This window comes from Suricata suricatta, chromosome 3, assembly GCF_006229205.1.
Source record: "Suricata suricatta isolate VVHF042 chromosome 3, meerkat_22Aug2017_6uvM2_HiC, whole genome shotgun sequence".
Taxonomy (NCBI): domain Eukaryota; kingdom Metazoa; phylum Chordata; class Mammalia; order Carnivora; family Herpestidae; genus Suricata; species Suricata suricatta.
The window spans coordinates 98215815-98235178 of record NC_043702.1 but is presented as its reverse complement, the minus strand read 5'-3'; the positions used below and the strand labels follow the sequence as shown (position 1 = coordinate 98235178).

General features: G+C 41.0%; 1 protein-coding gene across 3 annotated transcripts in view; it reads left to right on the top strand.

The window, feature by feature from the left end:
• The window catches only part of C3H2orf76 (chromosome 3 C2orf76 homolog), a 52780-nt gene that overhangs the window by 19017 nt on the left and 14399 nt on the right, over window positions 1-19364 (top strand). For 2 of the 3 annotated variants that reach the window (XM_029934701.1, XM_029934702.1), the window contains exons 2-4: window positions 5529-5673; window positions 13574-13624; window positions 17986-18023. In XM_029934701.1, coding sequence (XP_029790561.1) covers window positions 5541-5673; window positions 13574-13624; window positions 17986-18023 — 222 coding nt within the window. In that variant the 5' untranslated portion in view covers window positions 5529-5540. The remainder of the gene's footprint in view (window positions 1-5528; window positions 5674-13573; window positions 13625-17985; window positions 18024-19364) is intronic. The other variant, XM_029934704.1, reaches the window with a different exon arrangement.

Here is a 19364-nt window from a genome sequence, read left to right as displayed (position 1 = left end):
TAATGTCCTTCTTCATCTCTTGTTACTGCCTTTACTTTAAAGTCCAGTTTGTCTGATATAAGTATGGCTACTCTGGCTTTCTTTTGGCTTCCAGTCGCATGATAGATATTTCTCCATCCCTTTACTTTCAACCTGAAGCTGTCGTCAGGTTGAAAATGAGTCTCTTGTAGACAACAAATAAATGGGGTTTGTTTTTTTTATCCATTCTGCTACCCTGTGTCGTTTGGTTGGAGCATTCAGTCCATTTACATTCAGTGTTGTTATTGAAAAATGTGGATTTAGAGTCATTGTTTTCTCCTTAGAATTCATGTTTATAGTGGCGTCTCTGGCACCTTATATTCTTTGCAATATTTCCCTCATAGATTCCCTCTTAGGATTTCTTGTAGGGCTGGTTTGGTGGTCATGAATTCTCTCAATTTTTGTTTATTTGGGAACACTTTGATCTCTCCTATTTTGAATGACAGGCTTGCTGGATAAAGGATTCTTGGCTGCATGTTTTTTCTGTTCATCACATTGAAGATTTTCTGCCGTTCCTTCCTGGCCTGCGAAGTTTCATTCGATAGGTCTGTAACCACTCTGATAGGTTTCCCTTTGTATGTGAGGGCCCTTTTCTCCCTAGCTGCTTTCAGAATTCTCTCTTTATCTTTATATTTTGCCAGTTTCACTATGATATGTCATGCCAAAGGCCAATTCAAATTACGTCTTAAGAGGGTTCTTTGTACCTCTTGAATTTGAATGTCTATTTCTTTTCCCAGATTTGGGAAATTCTCAGTTATAATTTGGTCTAGTATCCCTTCAGGACCTTTCTCTCTGTCTTCCTTTTCAGGAATTCCTATGATACGGATGTTGTTCTGTTTGATTATATTACTCAGGTCTCAAATTCTCCTTTCCTACTCCTGGATTAATTGCTCTCTCTTTTGTTCAGCTTCCTCTTTTGCTATAACTATATTTTCTAATTCACCTATTCTTCTCTCTGCCTCGTCAATCCTTGAGGTGGCTGCCTCCATTTTGTTATTCACCTCATTTATAGCCTTTTTAAAACTCATCACAACTATTTTCAAAGTGCCTAGTCATTGTCTCAGTTGCTTCTTTGATGCTTTTTTCAACCCCAGCGATTAATTTTATGACAAGTTTTTAAAATTCTTGATCTAGTATGTTGTGTAGATCTGCCTTGAGCAGTTCTGTGGCTGTGACTTCCTCCTGGAGGTTCTTCAGGGGAGAGTTCCTTCATTTTGTCACTTTTGCTAGTTTTCTGTCTCTTGTCAGCTTTAAAATGTCCGTTGTGCACTGTGCACCTGTTAATATTGTTCTGTTAAAGGAGGCTTATTGACTGTCCAGGGCATGTCGTTTCAGAAAATATTCTTTTTTGGTGTCTCTCAGTTTCTCTTGTTGTGCCTTTGAATATTTTATTTCCCTACTCAGCAATATTTGGGACTTGCCATCTTGCACACTTTTTCTTGTTTCTTGGTGTAGCCCTAAGAAGGAAAACAGACAGACAAACACAGAGGGAAAAGAAGTACACAAACGCACAGACAAATCAAACAAAGGAACACATTAAAAGGGGAAAAGAAAAGAAAGAAAATGGAGAGGCAAGAGATGAAAAGAAGAGAAGAAAAAAAATAAAGGGGGTCAGAGACAACAAAGGACAATGGACAGTCTCAAAGTGTATGACCAGTTGAGGGGAGAGGTAAGGATGAGATACAGGAGAATATATCTGGATTGCAAGAAGGTTTAAAAAAAAGGAGAAAGGAGAAAGGAAAATAAGGAGTAAAAGTTAAAAAAAGTTAAGTAAAAAGGTAATAAGTATTTTAAAAAGTACAAAAACAAGTAGAAAAAAAGAAAAAAATGAAGAAAAAAAGAAAAAGGGAAAAAAAAAAAAGGCAGCAGCTCCCCATCGTGGATAGGCGTGGATTGGTGTGGTAGGTCTTGGAGGCTGCTCTCAGAGGCTCCGCCTTGGTGTCTGCAGAAAGTAGAATGGTGGCATGCCAAGCTCCTCTGGAACTACGCACTGTAGGCCACTCTAATGAGTCCGATTTCCTTGTGCCGCGGTTGAGCCAAGTTGTATTTTCCAGGCCCGCCTGGGTTCAAAGTTCTAGTCCATGCACTTTTATGCTACTACAGATGAGATGTATTTATTTTGGTGGCTGGCTTCTTAGGGGGAGGGATCAGTTTGTCTTGGCTCAGGCAGGGATCTCAGCTGCCCCTGCCTGAGGCGAGGTGTGTCACCTGAGGGGAGGTGCGCAGCAGGAGGTGAAGTGCACACTGTCACAGACACAACTGCAGATTCCCAACCCCCAGCTGGGATCACGATCGAGTTGCGGGAGGGATGAGTTTCTCTTGGCAGCAGCTGGGATTCATGCTGCTGCTGCCCGAGGTGCTGGGCGGTGCTGGATGATTGGCCTTTTTAAAGGTTATCATTATGAACTCATGGATTTTAAAAATATTTGATATGATTATCTTCTTGGGGTAAGTTAGTAGAATAAAAATTGCTATGTCAAAAGGGCAGTAAACTAAAAATTTTGATTATCTCACTCCTCTCCAGAAAGGCTTTACCCAATTTATGTTTTTAGCAGTAGTGTATAAAAATATTTTTCCACATTCTTGCCAACACTGGTTTGGCCACTTAAAAATTTTTTTTAACATTTTTATATATTTTTGAGAGACAGGGAGAGCATGAACAGGGAGGGGCAGAGAGAGAGGGAGACAAAGAATTCAAAGCAGGCTCCAGGCTCTGAGTTGTCAGCACAGAGCCTGATGCTGGTCTCAAACTCATGAACCATGAGATCATGACCTGTTCTGAAGTTGGATGCTTAACCGACTGAGCCACCCAGGCATCCCAGCCACTTTCTAAAATTTTAAAACATTTTACCAATCTGATGGCAAAATTCATCTTACTGTTTCTGTTTGCAGTTTGTCAGTTACTAGCAAAGTTGATCAACTTTTTTTCGTTATTGATTTTGTAAAGACAACCAATTATTTCTACTAAGATATTGGTCTTTTCTGACATATTTCTGTTGTTATACCTATCAGCCTTTTCCTAGATGGTTGCTGATTTTTTTTCAGTTAGGAAGGGTTTTCTACTTTTCTTACCTTAAGATTATAAAAATATGTGCCCATTTTTCTTTTACCTCTCTCTGATTTTACGGTTAAATGTAAATATTTGTTCCTTATGTTATTTATTTTTGTATAAGGAATGAGGTAAGAATCTAGCCTTCTCTTTGAATGTGTGACCATTCTCTGAATTCCATTTGTTAAATAAACTGTCTTTTCCCCACTCATGTAAAATACCACTTTTATCTTCTACTAAATTCTCTAATCTGGAGTCTGTTTCCGAGTTTTCTGTTGTGTGCCACTGACTTGCCAGCTTTTCCTGCTTCATTATCACAGCTTAAAGTACTACAGCTTAAATGACTAAATTAGTTAAAATAGTTAAATTATCCTTTAATGTTTTAACCCTTGACTTTTATAAGTATATGAATCATACCAGCTTATTCAGGCATTATTATTATATGTCATTTGCTTCATAATGTGTTTCAATAACTGGTGCTTTTTTTTTCCTCTTTGTATGACTTTGATGAACACGCTCACAGATGTATTCTTCCAGATAGATTTTAGAAATATTTGTGACATGTTCCTCAAAGCACCCTTTATACTTTGAGATTTTACTCAATTTATAGAATAATTTAGGGAAGAATTGATTTCTTTACAACTTAGAGGCTTTATAGTTAAGAACACAGTCATTTCATTTTTTAAGATCTTTTGTCTGTCCTTGGATATTTTTTATTAATTTACTCCAAAGTTTATTGTTTTGGTTTCTCTATCCCTTCAGTGGAATGTCTTTTAAAAATTTGACCAGATTCATTTATTTTTAAAGTAGATTGAAACTTTGGGAAGATGTCATATTTTATAGTCTGTAATATTAGCTTTCTAAACTGTCTCTTCAGTATGTCTGCATCCCTAACCTAACAAGCTATAATTCCCGCAGTCCTTAAAACAAATCCAGTACTGGCTGGCTTCCGACAGTAGCTAGTATTGTTTAGTTACTGATACAAATTACAACAAATTTCTGATGGAGAAAACAAGGCATTGCTGACCAAATTGGATATTAATGCAGTTTCAACTATTCAAGTCTGATACTTGGGAAGCTTTTTATTAAGTGAAAGAAACAAACTTGTAATTATAAAGCAGTTTCATAAGCATGGACGTGTCAGCCTGCCCACCCTCTTTACTTAGATCATGTCTATGATTTATTTAGTGCACCTGGGAATCTAGTATCTTTATCTGCTGTCTAAATGGGCTGTCTTTATGCCCAAACCTATTTTATCCAAAGCTGACTATTGCTAAAAGCAATCTTTTGGGTCACCTGGGTTGCTTACTTGCTTAAGTGTCCAGCCTCAGCTTGGGTCATGATCTTGCAGTTTGTGAGTTCGAGCCCCATGTCAGGCTCTGTGCTGACAGCTCGGGAACTGGGAGCCAGGAGCTTATAAGTATACCTGTTTGGGATGGCCATCTTCCCTGATCAAATCCTCATTGCTCTACACCCTTGCCAACACTAGATACTACCAGATTTTTTAGTTTGTTAGTTCACTGATAGATCTCATTATTTTGAATTTCTCCAATTACTAGTGAGGTTCTTAGATGTCTTATGTGTAGTAGCATTACGGGTGTTTTTTTCCTAATATAATTGCATATTACGGCTGCAAACTATGCAAAGTTGAAAGCATGAATTACTTATTATTGGATAGAAGTATACTGTAATTCTATCTTTAGATCTTTGGCAACTTGCAGGTTTTGGGGGAGGAGATAATTTGGTGTGTATTAGAGCTTGAACTTTGGAATTAAACTGATGCTGGACTTGTGGCTCCATTGTTTACTTGCTTTATGACCTTGGGCAACTTGTATGATCTCTCTGAGTCTGTTTCCTCATCTTTAAAGTCAGTGTAATACCTCATGGCTTGGTGATAGAAGGAAGGGACATGACACTGACAGCTGGCACGTAGCACGAGCATGCAGTTTTAGGATGAGGCACACATGCTTAACAATTGTGCAAAAGAGGGAAAATACCAGGGCAGAGAATGAAATCAACACTGAAATCTGGCCACAGTTGAGAGAGTAAACCGTGATGTGGTGTCAGCTGACCCTGTCTCAGGGCCAAATGAGGGGACACCAAGCTCAGCAAATCCCAGCAGCCAGTCCTGTGTGTGTCATGCATCTGTTCAACCCCAGTTCTCCGCATACACGCACCCACCCCACCGTCCCCCCCATTACTCATGTTTGTTGGGGCATGTCAGTTTTGTGCCAATCGGGACATCAGTGACCATGACAAGACTGTCCAGGGTCACAGGGGATAGATGGGGGTAACCTTGGGCCCCCTTTGGGTGCCTGGGATCTGGCATGGGGCTGGGGACTTTCATCAGTACCCACACAGTGTGGGAGAGATGGCTGGGTGGAGCTGATGGGGGGCATGCATCTCGTTGGGTGATTGTGAATGGATGTTGTTCAGACTGTTCTCCTGTCCCTTGCCACAGGAATCTCTCCACATGGCATCCCGAGAAGGGACCGTTACAGTTCGCCTCATTCGTTCTTTTGAGCATCGCAATTTCAGACCTATAGTGTATCATGGAGTCAATTTGGACCAAACTACGGAGGAGTTTATAGTATTTCTAAAGCAAGGTATGAGATGTCTTAATCATTTCATTTTATCAGTCTTTTGAAAAAAATAGGTGACTATTATATTGATGGTAATCTTTTAAAAGTACTTTGAAAGGTACTAATTTAGGTTCTTAGCCAGGAGCTGGCTGCGGGCCTTGGCATCAGCTACAATATCTTCCCCAGGCTCAGTGAGCACTGTGAGTGCCCTCCTCAGGAATCATTACCCTCCTGTTTGGCTCTCCATCCCCGTCCCGCTTTTGTTTTTTTATGTGTATTTATTTTGAGGGAGAGAGAGCGTCTGTGGGGACGGGCGGAGACAGAGGAGGAGAGAGAGAGAGAGAGAGAGAGAGAGAGAGAAAGAGAGAGAGAGAGAGAGAGAGAATCCTAAGCAGGCAGTGTACTTTCAGTGCAGAGCCTGATGTGGGGTTCGAACTCACAAACCGTGAGATCATAACCTGAGCTGAAACCAGGAGTCAGACACTTAACCGACCAAGCCACCGAGACACTGCTTCCTTCCCCTGCCCGCTTTTTCTTAATTAAAAAAATTAAGATCTTGGTTTGCTTGTAGGGAGCTTATTTCGTATTTGGAGGTTGATTAACAAGGGAAGGCAGTAGCCCTGGGTTACCTGGCCGAGCACGTAGAGGCCTCCCGGGGAACCTGGCGAGAAAGTGGCAGGCATCTGTCTGTACAGCCAGAAAGTCGTGAGCGCTGTTGTCCCTGTGACCACATGACAGCCACATCAGTTGGCGCTAGTGTGTCATTTGCAGCTTGACATTCAATAGGCCTGAAGTCAGTGAAAGCTTTTTGTAGGACCTCAATGGGTTTCTAACCCCCGTTTTTAATTTTTGAAGTGTTCCAATCATCAATATTTGATAAAACATCTATAGTAAGCTTTTATTATTTTAATTGAAATGTAATATATGGTGTAATGGACAGATTATAGTTCCATCAGTTTTGACAAATGTATCACTTTATATGCAACTTAAAAATTTTTTTTTTACCTTGACATCATTTCCGACACAGAGAAGTTTGAAAAATAGGAAAAAGAATTCCTAGATGCTGTCACACAGGTTCTCGAAGTGTTAGCATTTTGTTACATTTTTTTTTAACCATAGCCTCCTTTGCCCACCTTTCTCTCCTTTCCCCCTTTTTCTCTTACTGAACTTACACCTTCATTTTTTTCTTTCTGAATCATTTAGAGGTATATTGCTGACATGATTCTCCTTTATCTCTAAATATTTAAGTGTATATTTCCTAAAAGCAAGGAATTCTCTTACATAATTACAGTACAGCGATCAAAATCTGGAACTTAACATTGAAACATAAGAAAATCTAAGGTCACATGCTACATTCAATTCTTTTAATCTGACGTTGATTTTTTTAATGTTTATTTTTGAGAGAGAGAGAGAGAGAGACAGAGCACAAGCAGGGGAGGGGGAGGGAGGGAGAGAGAGAGAGAGAGAGAGAGAGAGAGAGACAGAGACAGAGACAGAGAGACAGAGAGAGAGAGAGACAGACAAAATGAATCTGAAGCAGGCTTCAGGCTCCCAGCTGTTAGCACAGAGCCCGATGCAGGGCCCGAACCTGAGAACCTCGAGATCATGACGTGAGCCAAAGTCAGACGCTTAACTGACTGAGCCACACGGATGCCCCCTGATCTTTTGGGGGATATTTCGGATGTCTTCTTGCCTTTCTAACTGTTCTTCACTTTTTTGCCCTCCTTCATCTAGTCTCCTGCCTTACCTCTCTGTATTTCTCCCTCAGCCAAGGAACTTTGGTTAAATGGGATTCATTCTCCATTGACAATCACTGGTCCACCACATCATGCTATTAAAACCTAAAGTTGTATAAATATAATCAATATAATCTCACCTATTTATAAATATAAACATAGAAGATTGTATTTGTGTATGAGTACATAAATAAAATCTGTCATTAATCTATGAGGAATGGATGTTGTTCAGATATTCTGATCACGGAGGTGCTGTATATACTTCCTTATACAGATGACTCTCTAGATTCAGAATGTGCACAAACCAGTTATCTAGATATTATAAGACCTTTCAATTAATCTCGATCTGGAAGCACTTAAAAGGTTTGTAACACTTCAGGTCTTGCTTCTGAATGTAGCACTTCACCCAAGAGTCAGAAAAAAGCCATGGAGGGTTTATCTGGTCTTCTGATTCGCATGCCATCTCTGTATACGGGTGTGTTTTGAGAACTTCCTTACTCTCCGGCACTACCAGATGCTTCAGGCTCATCGTGTACCTTCCTGTCACTGTCCCAGAACCAGCCATTTCTCAAAGGAGCCCTGGTCCCCGAACCCAGGTCTGGGTGTGAGGTGTGATCTTTCCCCCCGGGGTATTGTTCTTTGAAGCTGTCTCAGCTGAACGCGCGAAGAAGATGGGAACCTGTGTGCTTACACTTATCTCTAAGTGTTTTCACATCACTGTCTGTATCTATATGTTAAACGTGAGTCCTTCCCGATTTTTTCCAATCCCTTCCAGCATGCATCCTGCCAGCTCCCTCCCCTTGCATATTTGTATCTCGGCTCCGAGACTGAGAGCTGCGGCTCCTGTCCTCCGCTGTCCACTTACTTAATTCTTTCATTTCAGTTCACATGCCTAGCAGTACCGTCTATACCCTCTGGGAAGTGACTTGATATTAACTAGAGCGCAGCGCTTTTGTGTGGCTCCTTTCGCCTTAGTCTTACAAACTCTCTTCTTTGCCACAGTTAATTAGATCAGCAGCCTTTCTTCCACTGCCTTCAGGAAGGTTGCCTCATGCATTTGCAATGCAGCCGGATTCTCTGGTCACCATCTGCGGTCTTTCCTGGGATCCTCTGTCCTCCTAAACGGTTGTTTTTCACTTTGCACACGTTCAAGTTCACTCTGTGCTGTAATGTTCTATGGGCTTCAACAAAGGAATAATGTTGCGTGGCCACCATCACACTGTTGTACAGAACAGTTTCACCGCCGTGAACCTCCCCCAGGGTTCTCCTGTTCGTCCCCCCCCCCCCCCGCCCCTGCAAGGCAATTGCTGATGCCTTTAATGTCTCTAGGTTTGCTTTTTCCAGGGTATCTATCATGCACTTGTACTTACATATAGGTACCCCTTGCGGACTGGTTCCTTTCACTTAGGAGTATGTATTTGGGTTCCGTTGTGTCTTTTCTTCTTAATTTCTCTGAATCTGGAGCAGCACCCCCACCTTTTGTCCATCATTCTATTGATTTTTTTTTTTTAAATCCAGGTCCGTGTTTTTATATAGAATGTCCTGCGAGCTAGATTTATTTGATTGTTTTCTCATGATCAGTTCAGGTTAAATATTCGTGGCAGGGGTTGTGGGTGGACAAGCTATGACAGTTTCAGGCTGACCTGCCACCTGATTCTATAAACAGAGCTCCTGGAACACGGCCATGGCGGTGACAGAGACTACGGCTCACAAACCTGAAGTGTTGACTCAAGGGCCTTTACATAAATAGTCTGCTGACCTCTTCTGAGGGGGATTTATCCTCATCTGCATCACGTCAGGACGCACTTGATGCTGCTTTGTGCTGTTACTGGTCATGCACGTTTCAGTTATTTGGTTAAGGCACTGGCTACCCAATTTCTCTGTTGGAAAAATATCTTTCTAATTAATAAGTAGCATATGGAGTGATAAACATTGAGACCATACACGTACCTTGTTTCCAGTAGTTTTAGTATCTATCAGTGATCCTTATCCGAATCGCTGATGTGTTTAAAAATCAGGATTTTTCTTGCTGTGTGATTCTTTCTACAGTTTATTATTTCATATTCTGCTCTAGAGAAGCAGTCCCCTGGTGACCCCCTTTTTTTAAAGAAAGGAACCAGGTAATTTTGTAGTAGCAAAGTCACAGCATATTATTACCTTGTCACAAAGGGACTCCTCCTTCCACACTGTGTTGAGGTGATGCTTTCTAGGTTGTTGTACCATAAAATATACTCTAGATCCTTTAGTTTAATTTATTTTGACATTTATTCATTTTTTGAGACAGAGAGAGACAGAGCATGAGTAGGGGAGGGGCAGAGAGAGAGGGAGACACAAAATCTGAAGCAGGCTCCAGGCTCCGAGCTGTCAGTACAGAGCCTGATGCAGGGCTTGAACTCACCAGCCATGAGATCATGACCTGAGCCAAAGTCAGACGCTCAACCGACTGAGCCCCCCAGACGTCCTAGATGTGGCAATTTCTTAGAAGAGTAAACCTACCTCTACCATACAGGCCGTCCACTGCACTTCTCAGTGAAATGCAAGCGTACATCCGCATATGAATTCTCAACAGCCATGTCTGTCCTACGACAAAATGAGAAACGGCCTCTTTCATAGGGAGGTGTTTGTTTTTTCTCTTCCTCCTCGGGCATTTGTGTATGTATTTCCACTAAAGCTCTTACGTCACCATGATGGGTTGGAGGTCTGGTCTCTCTCTGCCAGTGCAGAAGGTAACTGTTTCTCATGGCTGTAGAGAGCATGGCATTCCACGCTCTGACACCCTGGGTTAGGGACCTCGGGTCTGTCAACTGCGAGCGAGAGGCTTCAGTCGTATTTATTCATGCACAAGTATTTTTGAGCACCTGACATCGCCCAGGCACTCTGCTAGGTCTTGGTAACACAATGAGGAAAACAGGCTGCGGCCCCTGCCCTCATGGAACCAGTATTTATTAACCTACTATGTGCCGGACCCTGTCTTAGGTTTTAGGAGACAGGGCAGAGAGTCTTAATCTCATGGAATTTATGAATTAGTAGGGAAGGGAGCCCAAAATAACTGAACAGACAGAACCATAATTGTAAGAAATGTTATGACGAGCCCAGTAGGAGAGGAGACCCCCCCCACACCTGGGCTAGGCCTACAGGGGAGGCTTCTCTGGGGGGTGGCACTGGAGCTGACACCTAGAGGAAGAGAGAGGAAGTGCCGTCATTTGTCTGTCACCGCCTCTTCTCCCAGAAGTCCACGCTGAATGTAAGATAGTGATTTGATTTCTTTGAAGTAGCCTTCTCTATGTGCTCACAGTTTCACGGAGCCCTCTGTTCTCTCCTCACCCCTGCAGGGTGTTTCATTGTCTAGTTTGGGAACTATAAATGGCAATAAATTAAACAGATCTAATTCCCCGTTCTGATGTTTAATTCACATGCCTTTGGCCCAGAATTCATTAAGTGAGACACAGAAAGGAGGAAAGGAGGCCTCTGCTCCCTGGTAGGTCTGAGCCACAGGTCTCCAGCGTCTGCAGGCGCGTCCTGGCTCCCAGGAGGTTTGCTTGGGCCTGCAGTGTTTTAAAAGTCAGAAGAATTCGGCTGAAGCCCCCCTGCCTTTTTTTTTTTTGTTTGTTTTTTGGCGTTTTCATTTCCATCTTTAGACAAAGGATTAGAATGAATGGCAGCCACCCCTTTAATGGGGTACATGCTCCCAGAACTCACAGCCCCTCCATTTGACCTGCCTACTCACTCATGTCATCTGGCTGGCCCAGGAGAATATGTTTGGCTAAGACTCATGTTGGGTTTTTGTTTTGTGTGTAAACATCTGTGCCGGGGACCAGCCTGTGGAGTCTGGACCCACTAGTGCTGGGCTCTGTGGTTCTAATGTGTCGCAGATGTGACCCCTCCCCCATAAGCCTTGGCTATGAATGTACCTTTGTTACAGGAGTGACATGGGCCACGTGCTCTTCAGAGTGGGGACTTGTCTTGCTGACTTCTTATTTACCTTGTCCCTGGAATGCCTGGTAGCACATGCTTTAAATGCTTGAGACCTGAATGAATAAATTATATTTTAATTTTTGTATGTGTGTGAGCTCCAAGAGGTAGATGTACTTGGAAAAACACATTTCCTAATTCAGATGTGTGGTTTTTGAAAAATTTTTGTTTCTTTAATAGATAACACATTCATGACGTTTTAAGGTCAAAATGTAAAAGGGTATGCAGTAACCTGTCTCCTTCCCACTGCTTTTCTCTGACTGGTACACCGTGTTCTTCCCCACTCTGTGAACGTGTAAGCAGATACAAACATGTATTCTTTTTTTTTTTAAATGTGATTTATTGGGGCACCTGGGTGGCTCAGCCAGTTAAGCGTCCCAACTTTAGCTCAGGGCATGATCTCACGATTCGTGGGTTCGAGCCCCGTGTCAGGCTCTACGCTGAGGGCTCAGAGCCTGGAACCTGTTTCTGATTCTTTGTGTGTCTCTCTGCCCCTCCCCTGATCATGCTCTGTTTCTCTCTGTCTCTCAAAAAAATAATTTAAAAAGTTTAAAAAAATTAAAAAAATCATTTATTGTCAAATTGGCTAACATACAGCGTGTACAGTGTGTTCTTGGTTTTTGCGGGTAGATTCCCATGGTTCATTGCTTCTGTACAACACCCAGTGCTCATCCCAACAAGTGCCCTCCTCAATGCCCATCCCCCACTTTCCTCTCTCCCCTGCCCCCCGCAATCAATCCTCAGTTTGTTCTCTGTATTTAAGAGTCTCTTATGGTTTGCCTCCCTCTCTCTCTGTTTGAAACTATTTTTCCCCTTCCCCTCCCCATGATCTTCTGTTAAGTTTCTCAAGTTCCACGTATGAGTGAAAACATATGATATCTGTCTTTCTCTGACTGACTTATTTCACATAGCATATACCCTCCAAATCTGTACGTTGATGCAAATGGCAGGATTTCATTCTTTCTTATTGCCATGTAGTACTCCATCGTATATATAAACTGCATCTTCTTTATCCATTCCTCAGGGGGTGGACATTTAGGCTCTTTCCATAATTTGGCTATTGTTGAAAGTGCTGCTATGAACATTGGGGTACATGTGCCTCTATGAATCAGCACTTCTGTATCCCTTGGGTAAATACCTAGTAGTGAAATTGCTGGGTTGTAGGGTAGTTCTACTGATAGTTTTTTGAGGAACCTCCACATTGTTTTCCAGAACAGCTGCACCAGTTTACATTCCCACCAACAGTGTAGGAGGGTGCCCGTTTCTCCATATCCGCGCCAACATCTGCTGTTTCCTGAATTGTTCATTTTAGCCACTCTGACCGGTGTGAGGTGGTATCTCAGTGTGGTTTTGATTTGTATTTCTCTGATGATGAGTGACGTTGAGCATTGTTTCACGTGTCTGTAGGCCATCTGGATGTCCTCTTTGGAAAAGTGTCTGTTCGTGTCTTCTGCCCATTTCTTCACTGGATTGTTTTTTGGGTGTTGAGTTTGGTTAAGTTCTTTGTAGATTTTGGATACTAGCCCTTTATCCGATATGTTGTTTGTAACTATTGTAGGTTATTTGAATTTTGGTAAGAGTATAAGACTGTTCTAGATCATTGGTTTCCACTACTGGCCAAAGACCCTGAGGGAGTTCTCAGATTCATATGCTAAACTAACGTCAACTATATAGAAAATATTACCTCGCTCTAGAATGCTGTATATTTCAAATGTGCATAGATGCTACTCTGTTCGATAAAATGCCAGTTCATTTAATAATGTTGCTGAGAGGCACCTGCGTGGCTCAGTCGATTAAGCATCTGGCTTCAGCTCAGGTAATGACCTCACGGTTTGTGGGTTCGAGCCCCACGTCAGGCTCTGTGCTGACAGCTAGCTCAGAGCCTGGAGCCTGCTTCGGAGTCTGTACCTCCCTCTCTCTGTGACCCTCCCTGCTCATACTGTCTCTCTCTGTGTCTCAAAAATAAATAAATAAACATAAAAAAATGTTTAAAATGTTGCCGAATTCTTAGTTCAGCTAATAACAGCTCAACATGTTCTCAGTGGTTCCATTGTTTTAGACAACCTTTGGATTTTGATGTCATGTTAGCATCATTTTGTGTTCTATCAAATTTTTCAAAGTAGCTTAGTCTGGAGATCTAGGAGACCAGAGCAAAAGATTATGCATATATCATAAGTATCTATTTGAATGTAATAAAAGTAATATTTTCCTTATAGATATTCCTTTGAGGACCAGCCTGCCACCACCATTCAGAAATTATAAATATGGTAACTAATTTTTTCTTACCTTTAAAAACATATACTAATATGATTTCATGTGAGTTTTTTGTTGACAGCAATTTGAATTTGAATTTGGCTTTTAAAAATTAGTTTGCCAGATGTAAATAAAACCAAGTTTATTTAGATATCTAGAACTCCTGATGTCTCATTAAAGGAAATTGTAATTGTGGGTGAAAGTGGCCAATTTATGAGTAGATAGCCTATTTGGTGAACTATGTCTAAAATGAATTTCTTTGTAAGGTAAACAGAGAAGAAAAATGATTAGAGACTGGGAATTAAAAGAGGAGAAAAAAACATTTTAAGTGCCAGTAACTTGAGCATATTCTATAGCAATTTTGCATGTTGCATTGTTGATTTAAAAATGTAGTAATGAGGCAGGAAGTTGGGTTTCATTATTTGGTAAAAAAAAAAAAAAAAAGGTGGTACAGTTATTAACCTTCAGCATCGTGACACTCACCAAACTTCAAGTTTGAGACTTTAATTGAAAATTATGACACACCTAATAAATATTTCTGTTAATTGGTACAGACTTTTTTTGAAGTATAAATTTTTTATTACCTTAGATCATTTTTTTGGAGTGGTTTTAATTCTGTTCCCATTTGGCAGAGCAACTTATGACCTAAAATACTTTGAAATCACAATCTTCACCGTGTGTCTGCATTTTAATATCCAGAGACTAATTGTGAGGTCATAAGGGGTAGTCAAGCAGAAATTGAAGGCAGTCAGTAGAAGTACTTTGATTTATTGGACTTAAAGAATTTACATACTAAATATTGAATAAGAGAAAGGAATAAAAAGCATGGCTAAGTAAATATGAAACTTCTCAATTCTGGCTTTCATGGCTCCCCGAGTATCATGACTTGCAGTATACCCTTAAACTTGAATCAACCTACAAATGCCATTTCCTTTTTTGCATGGTGTGTGTGTGTGTGTGTGTGTGTGTGTGTGTGTGTGTGTGCATGTACATGCATATGCATGCATACTCAAACTTGTGTTCCTTTTAAGTTATTTTGAAAGATAAGTTTCAGATACTAGCATTAGAATATCTGGTTGTTAATCATCATGGTGGGAGATAATGTACCTTTTCCGTTTTTCCACCTTTTTAACACTGCTTTGCTCTAGGATTTGTGTGCTATTCAGGTGAATTGGCCGAAGAAGTCAATACACTTACCTGGGAAATTAGAAATGAGAGAACTAGGGTTTTTTTTTTTTTTAATGTTTTATTTATTTTTGAGAGAGAGAGAGACAGACAGACAGACAGCATGAATAAGGGAGGGTCAGAGAGAAAGAGACACTGAATCTGAAGCAGGCTTCAGGCTCTGAGTGGTCAGCATAGAGCCCGACACGGGACTCGAACCCACGAATTGTGAGATCCTGACCTGAGCCGAAGTCAGATGCTCAACCGACTGAGCCACCCAGGTGCTTTGAGAACTAGGGTTTTGATAGCCCTCCAGTGACTTAGTAGCTCAGCCTGGGTTTGGCTTTGTGACCGGCTGCTACTCTGGGTGCACTAAGAAAAGCCAGACGTTACCTTGTCACCTGTTACTGCCCTTCAGTGTGCACTGTGGGGATAGATTCCATTGGGTGTTGAGGAGTGGAAAGGGTGCAGAGTCAGATTTCAGCTTTGCTGGTTGCGGTCTTTGTGCCCTTGGGCAAAGGGCTGGCTCACTCAGCCAGGCCACCGAGAGTCTGCGATTTCTCAAGGCCCCTCCTCCCATTTAATTGGCATCTACATCTATTATTGATTTATCCGGACCAGACTGTGTGTTCTAAAGCACATCAGATGCTGTCTTATTTTTAACTCCTTATCACCTAGACACTGTGGAGTAAATATTGGTGGCTGGGGAGTGTGGAGCTTCTAAGAATGCTTATTTCGTAAGGTTGTGTAAAATTAAACAAAGGTTGTGTGAACACATCAAATACCCCACAAAATTTTTATTCTTAGGAGGTTACATTCTTCAAGGAATTTGCATTAAGGGCGCAATACCCATAGATGTTGTTTCTGTTAATAATGCAGATTTGGCGGGGGCACCTGAGTCACTCAGTTGGTTAAGTGTTCACCTTCGGCTCAGGTCATGATCTCATGGTTTGGTTTGGGAGTTCAAGCCCCGTGCGGGCTCTGTGCTGACAGCTCAGAGCCTGGATCCTGCTTCAGATTCTGTGTCTCCCTCTCTCTCTGCCCCTCTCTTGCTTGGGCTCTGTCTCTGTCTCTCTCAAAAAATAAATAAACAGTAAAATATTATGCAGGTTTTTAAAGAAGTGAGAACAAGTGAAAAAGATTGTTTAACAAGAAAGGGGCATTATTGTTAGTACAATATCTTTTGCTGGCTTGTTGTTTCTTATCACATTTTACCCATTTCTGTTGGAGGGGAAAATCCAAACATTTCTGTTCAAATTATTTCTTCTTCTGCTAAAAAACTATAGCCCTCTTATGGTGGGTTTGCAGTACCCATTAGAGCAAAGATATTTCTAATTTAAAGGCTCATTAGCAAAATATATAGAACATAATTAATATTTGTTGAGGTCAAACTATAGTTTTGCATATTGATTGTAACAGACTTATAGCAGGATCCTTTTTTAAAAACATCTTAAGTTTATTTACTTTTGAGATAGAGGGCATGTGTGTGTGCACATAAGCAGGGGAGGGGTAGAGAGAGAGGGAGACACAGAATCCAAAGCAGGCTTCAGGCTCCGAGCTGTCAGCACAAAATCTGACTTGGGGCTCAAACCCATGAACCATGAGATCATGACCTGACCTGAAGTCAGATGCTTAACTGACTGAACCCTAAGCAGGATCCTTTTACTTAGAAAACTGTTACTGGCTTTTCTAACTAATCTCTAATTATAAACCAATATTTGTCTATAGTGAGAAAAAGGGAATAGGGAACTCAGAATAATAGGTAACTCAAACGCCAATTTGTTTATTTTCTTGTGTACCTTATAAGCTTAATTTTAGTAATTGTGGTATATTTACATCCCTAATACTCATTTTTTACTTAGATTTATTTTTAGTTCTTAACAATACATAGAGTCTTAGGATTAGGCTGACCTTGTATTAAAAATTGCAATTGATCATTGAAAGCTATTTAAAATAATGGGTAACTCAGAGTGCTAGTTCTTAACTGGCTAGCTACCCTATTCTTTTGTGTTATTAGAACAAAATTAAATCAAGGCCTGTTTTTTTAAGTAGATCTTTTGTTTCACTGTTGGAATTCCTTATTGAATCAAATGGCATGATTGATAGAAATGAATTGTAGTTTAAGGTTAAGGGTTTATACAGATAATAATACATGTAATCACAGTACATTTGTTAAATGGTTAAATAAAACTGAGTGAAGAATTGGAAACTTTGTCACTTTGAAACCTGTTGAATGCTGAGCCTATTTATAATTAGGAGGTCATTGTTACAGAGTTAGAGTTTACCCAGTGTGGAGAAATTACTTAATTGAAAAAGCACAGTGTAGCCTGACTTCAAGATAAACAGATTGAAGAGTGAAGGGGAATTGGATAAAGCGGATTAGACGGTGTGAGCCTGCGCATCATTTGAAAACCAGGAGGCAAATACTGATATTCTTTGGGGGCATTAGCAGCCTTGGCCAGATTACCAGTGAGCCTGAATTCTGAGAGCGGTAACAACGCTTCGGGGTGATCATTTGACCTCCTGTCACTTGTATGTGTTCTGAGAACCTGGTAGATTTTTCTTGAACTGCTTATGTTAATGTCTGACATTTTTTACATTATTTACATTGTAGCATTTTGCAAGCCCCCTCCCCCCCCAAAAAAACCAAGAGAGAGTGACATGATCCATCTATTTTCTATTCCAAGGGGAAAATGTGCCAAGCTGACTGCAGGTTACGGCCTACGGCTGTGTGTGCCCAAGACCAGGGCTTTCACAGATCATTATGCAGCATGACCTTTCATGATATATATTAGTACTTTTTCTTTTACTGTGCTAGATTAAAAAAATTTTTTTATGTCTTTATTTTATTTTGAGAAAGAGAGAGACAGAGAGTGAGCGGGGGAGGGGCAGAGAGAAAGAGGGAGACACAGAATTCGAAGCAGGCTTCAGGCTCTGAGCTGTCAGCACAGAGCCTGACACGGGGCTTGAACCCATGGACCGTGAGATCGTGACCTGAGTGAACCCATGGACTGTGAGATCGTGACCTGAGCTGAAGTCGGACGCTTAACCGACTGAGCCACCCAGGGTCCCCACTGTGCTAGATTTTTAAGTGAACTGGCTATCAGGCAGGGACTTAAGTTTGTCAGTTTCGTAGCTGTATTTTCCCATTCCATGTGATTAAAATGAAGTAGAATGATCTTCGTAAAAGGACTTCTTTTTTTTCTTTCAGATAAACTCAAGATTGTTCACCAAGCACATAAATCAAAGGTATGTTTCATATGTACAGCGTCTGACACAGAAAGTGGTCACTGTCGGCCGTCTCCGTGAATGAGCGAATGAACACATGTACTTCTTTTTTTTAATTTTATTTTTTAATGTTTGTTTATTTTTAAGAGACAGAGTATGAGGGGGGAGGGGCAGAGGGACACAGAATCCGAAGCTCCAGGCTCCGAGCTGTCAGCACAGAGCCCGATGGGGGGCTCGAACTCTTGAGCTGTGAGATCATGACCTGAGCTGCAGTCAACCTCCCAGCTGACTGAACCACCCAGGCGCCCCTGAATACATGTACTTCTAAAATATGTCCCATGATAGTAGCATTTTTTAAAATTTCATAAGTACCCTTTCTACAGCCTTACTTTTCCATTAAGGAGAAAAAAAACAACAACACTAAGTCATATCCTTGTTGGTAGTAGATCTTTTTAAAAAGTGTTAATTTTTTTAAAAAGCATACATGTTATTTTTTAATGTTTATTTATTTATTTATATAGAGAGCAAGTGCGTGAGTGAGCATGAGCAGGGGAGGGACAGAGGGAGGGAGAGAGAGAGAGAGAGAATCCCAAGCGGGGCTCAAACTCACAAACTGTGGGATCATGACCTGAGCCGAAATCAAGAGTCAGATGCTTACCTGAATGAGCCACCCAGGCGCCCCAAAGAATACGTGTTCTATATCAACCGAATATTTAACATAAAGTAAGCATAAGCATAAAACTTCATAAATTCAGGTTACAAAAAAAAAGAAAAAATGGAGGCCATTTGTTATCTGGCATTTGATTTTCTTAATTGTGTATCAGAACAAAAGAACCAAAAGCAGGTAAAAATAATTTGCTTTTTCTGCCCGATCTCTCTCTGTGTGTAAGAGAGGGTCCAGAACTCTGGCTCTTGGGAACACACCTTTCAGTTGCACGAAGGCATGTCCTGCAGCTTTAACAGTACCTCACCTTCCCCAAAGAAGACTATCATGTGTTTATATGTCTGTTTTCTTACTTTATTAGAGTAATGTGTTTATAATGCCACAATCAAAGATTTGCTTCACATACAGGCTAAAGCGATCTTTTTTCTTGAATGTCAGTGACTTTGTATCGACTCCTCATTAAATCTGTAATCTTAGTCCATTATACATACTAGTCAAGGATGAGGGATTTGTTCTTATCTCCAAGACCTAGCACAATGCCTCACTCGTAGGAGTGATTTTATAACAATTAAAAAAAATGTTATGTTAATTTTTGAGAGCAAGACAGACAGAGTGTGAGCTGGAGAGGGGCAGAGAGAGAGCTGGAGACACAGAATCCGAAACAGGCTCAGGCTCTGAGCTGTCAGCACAGAGCCCAA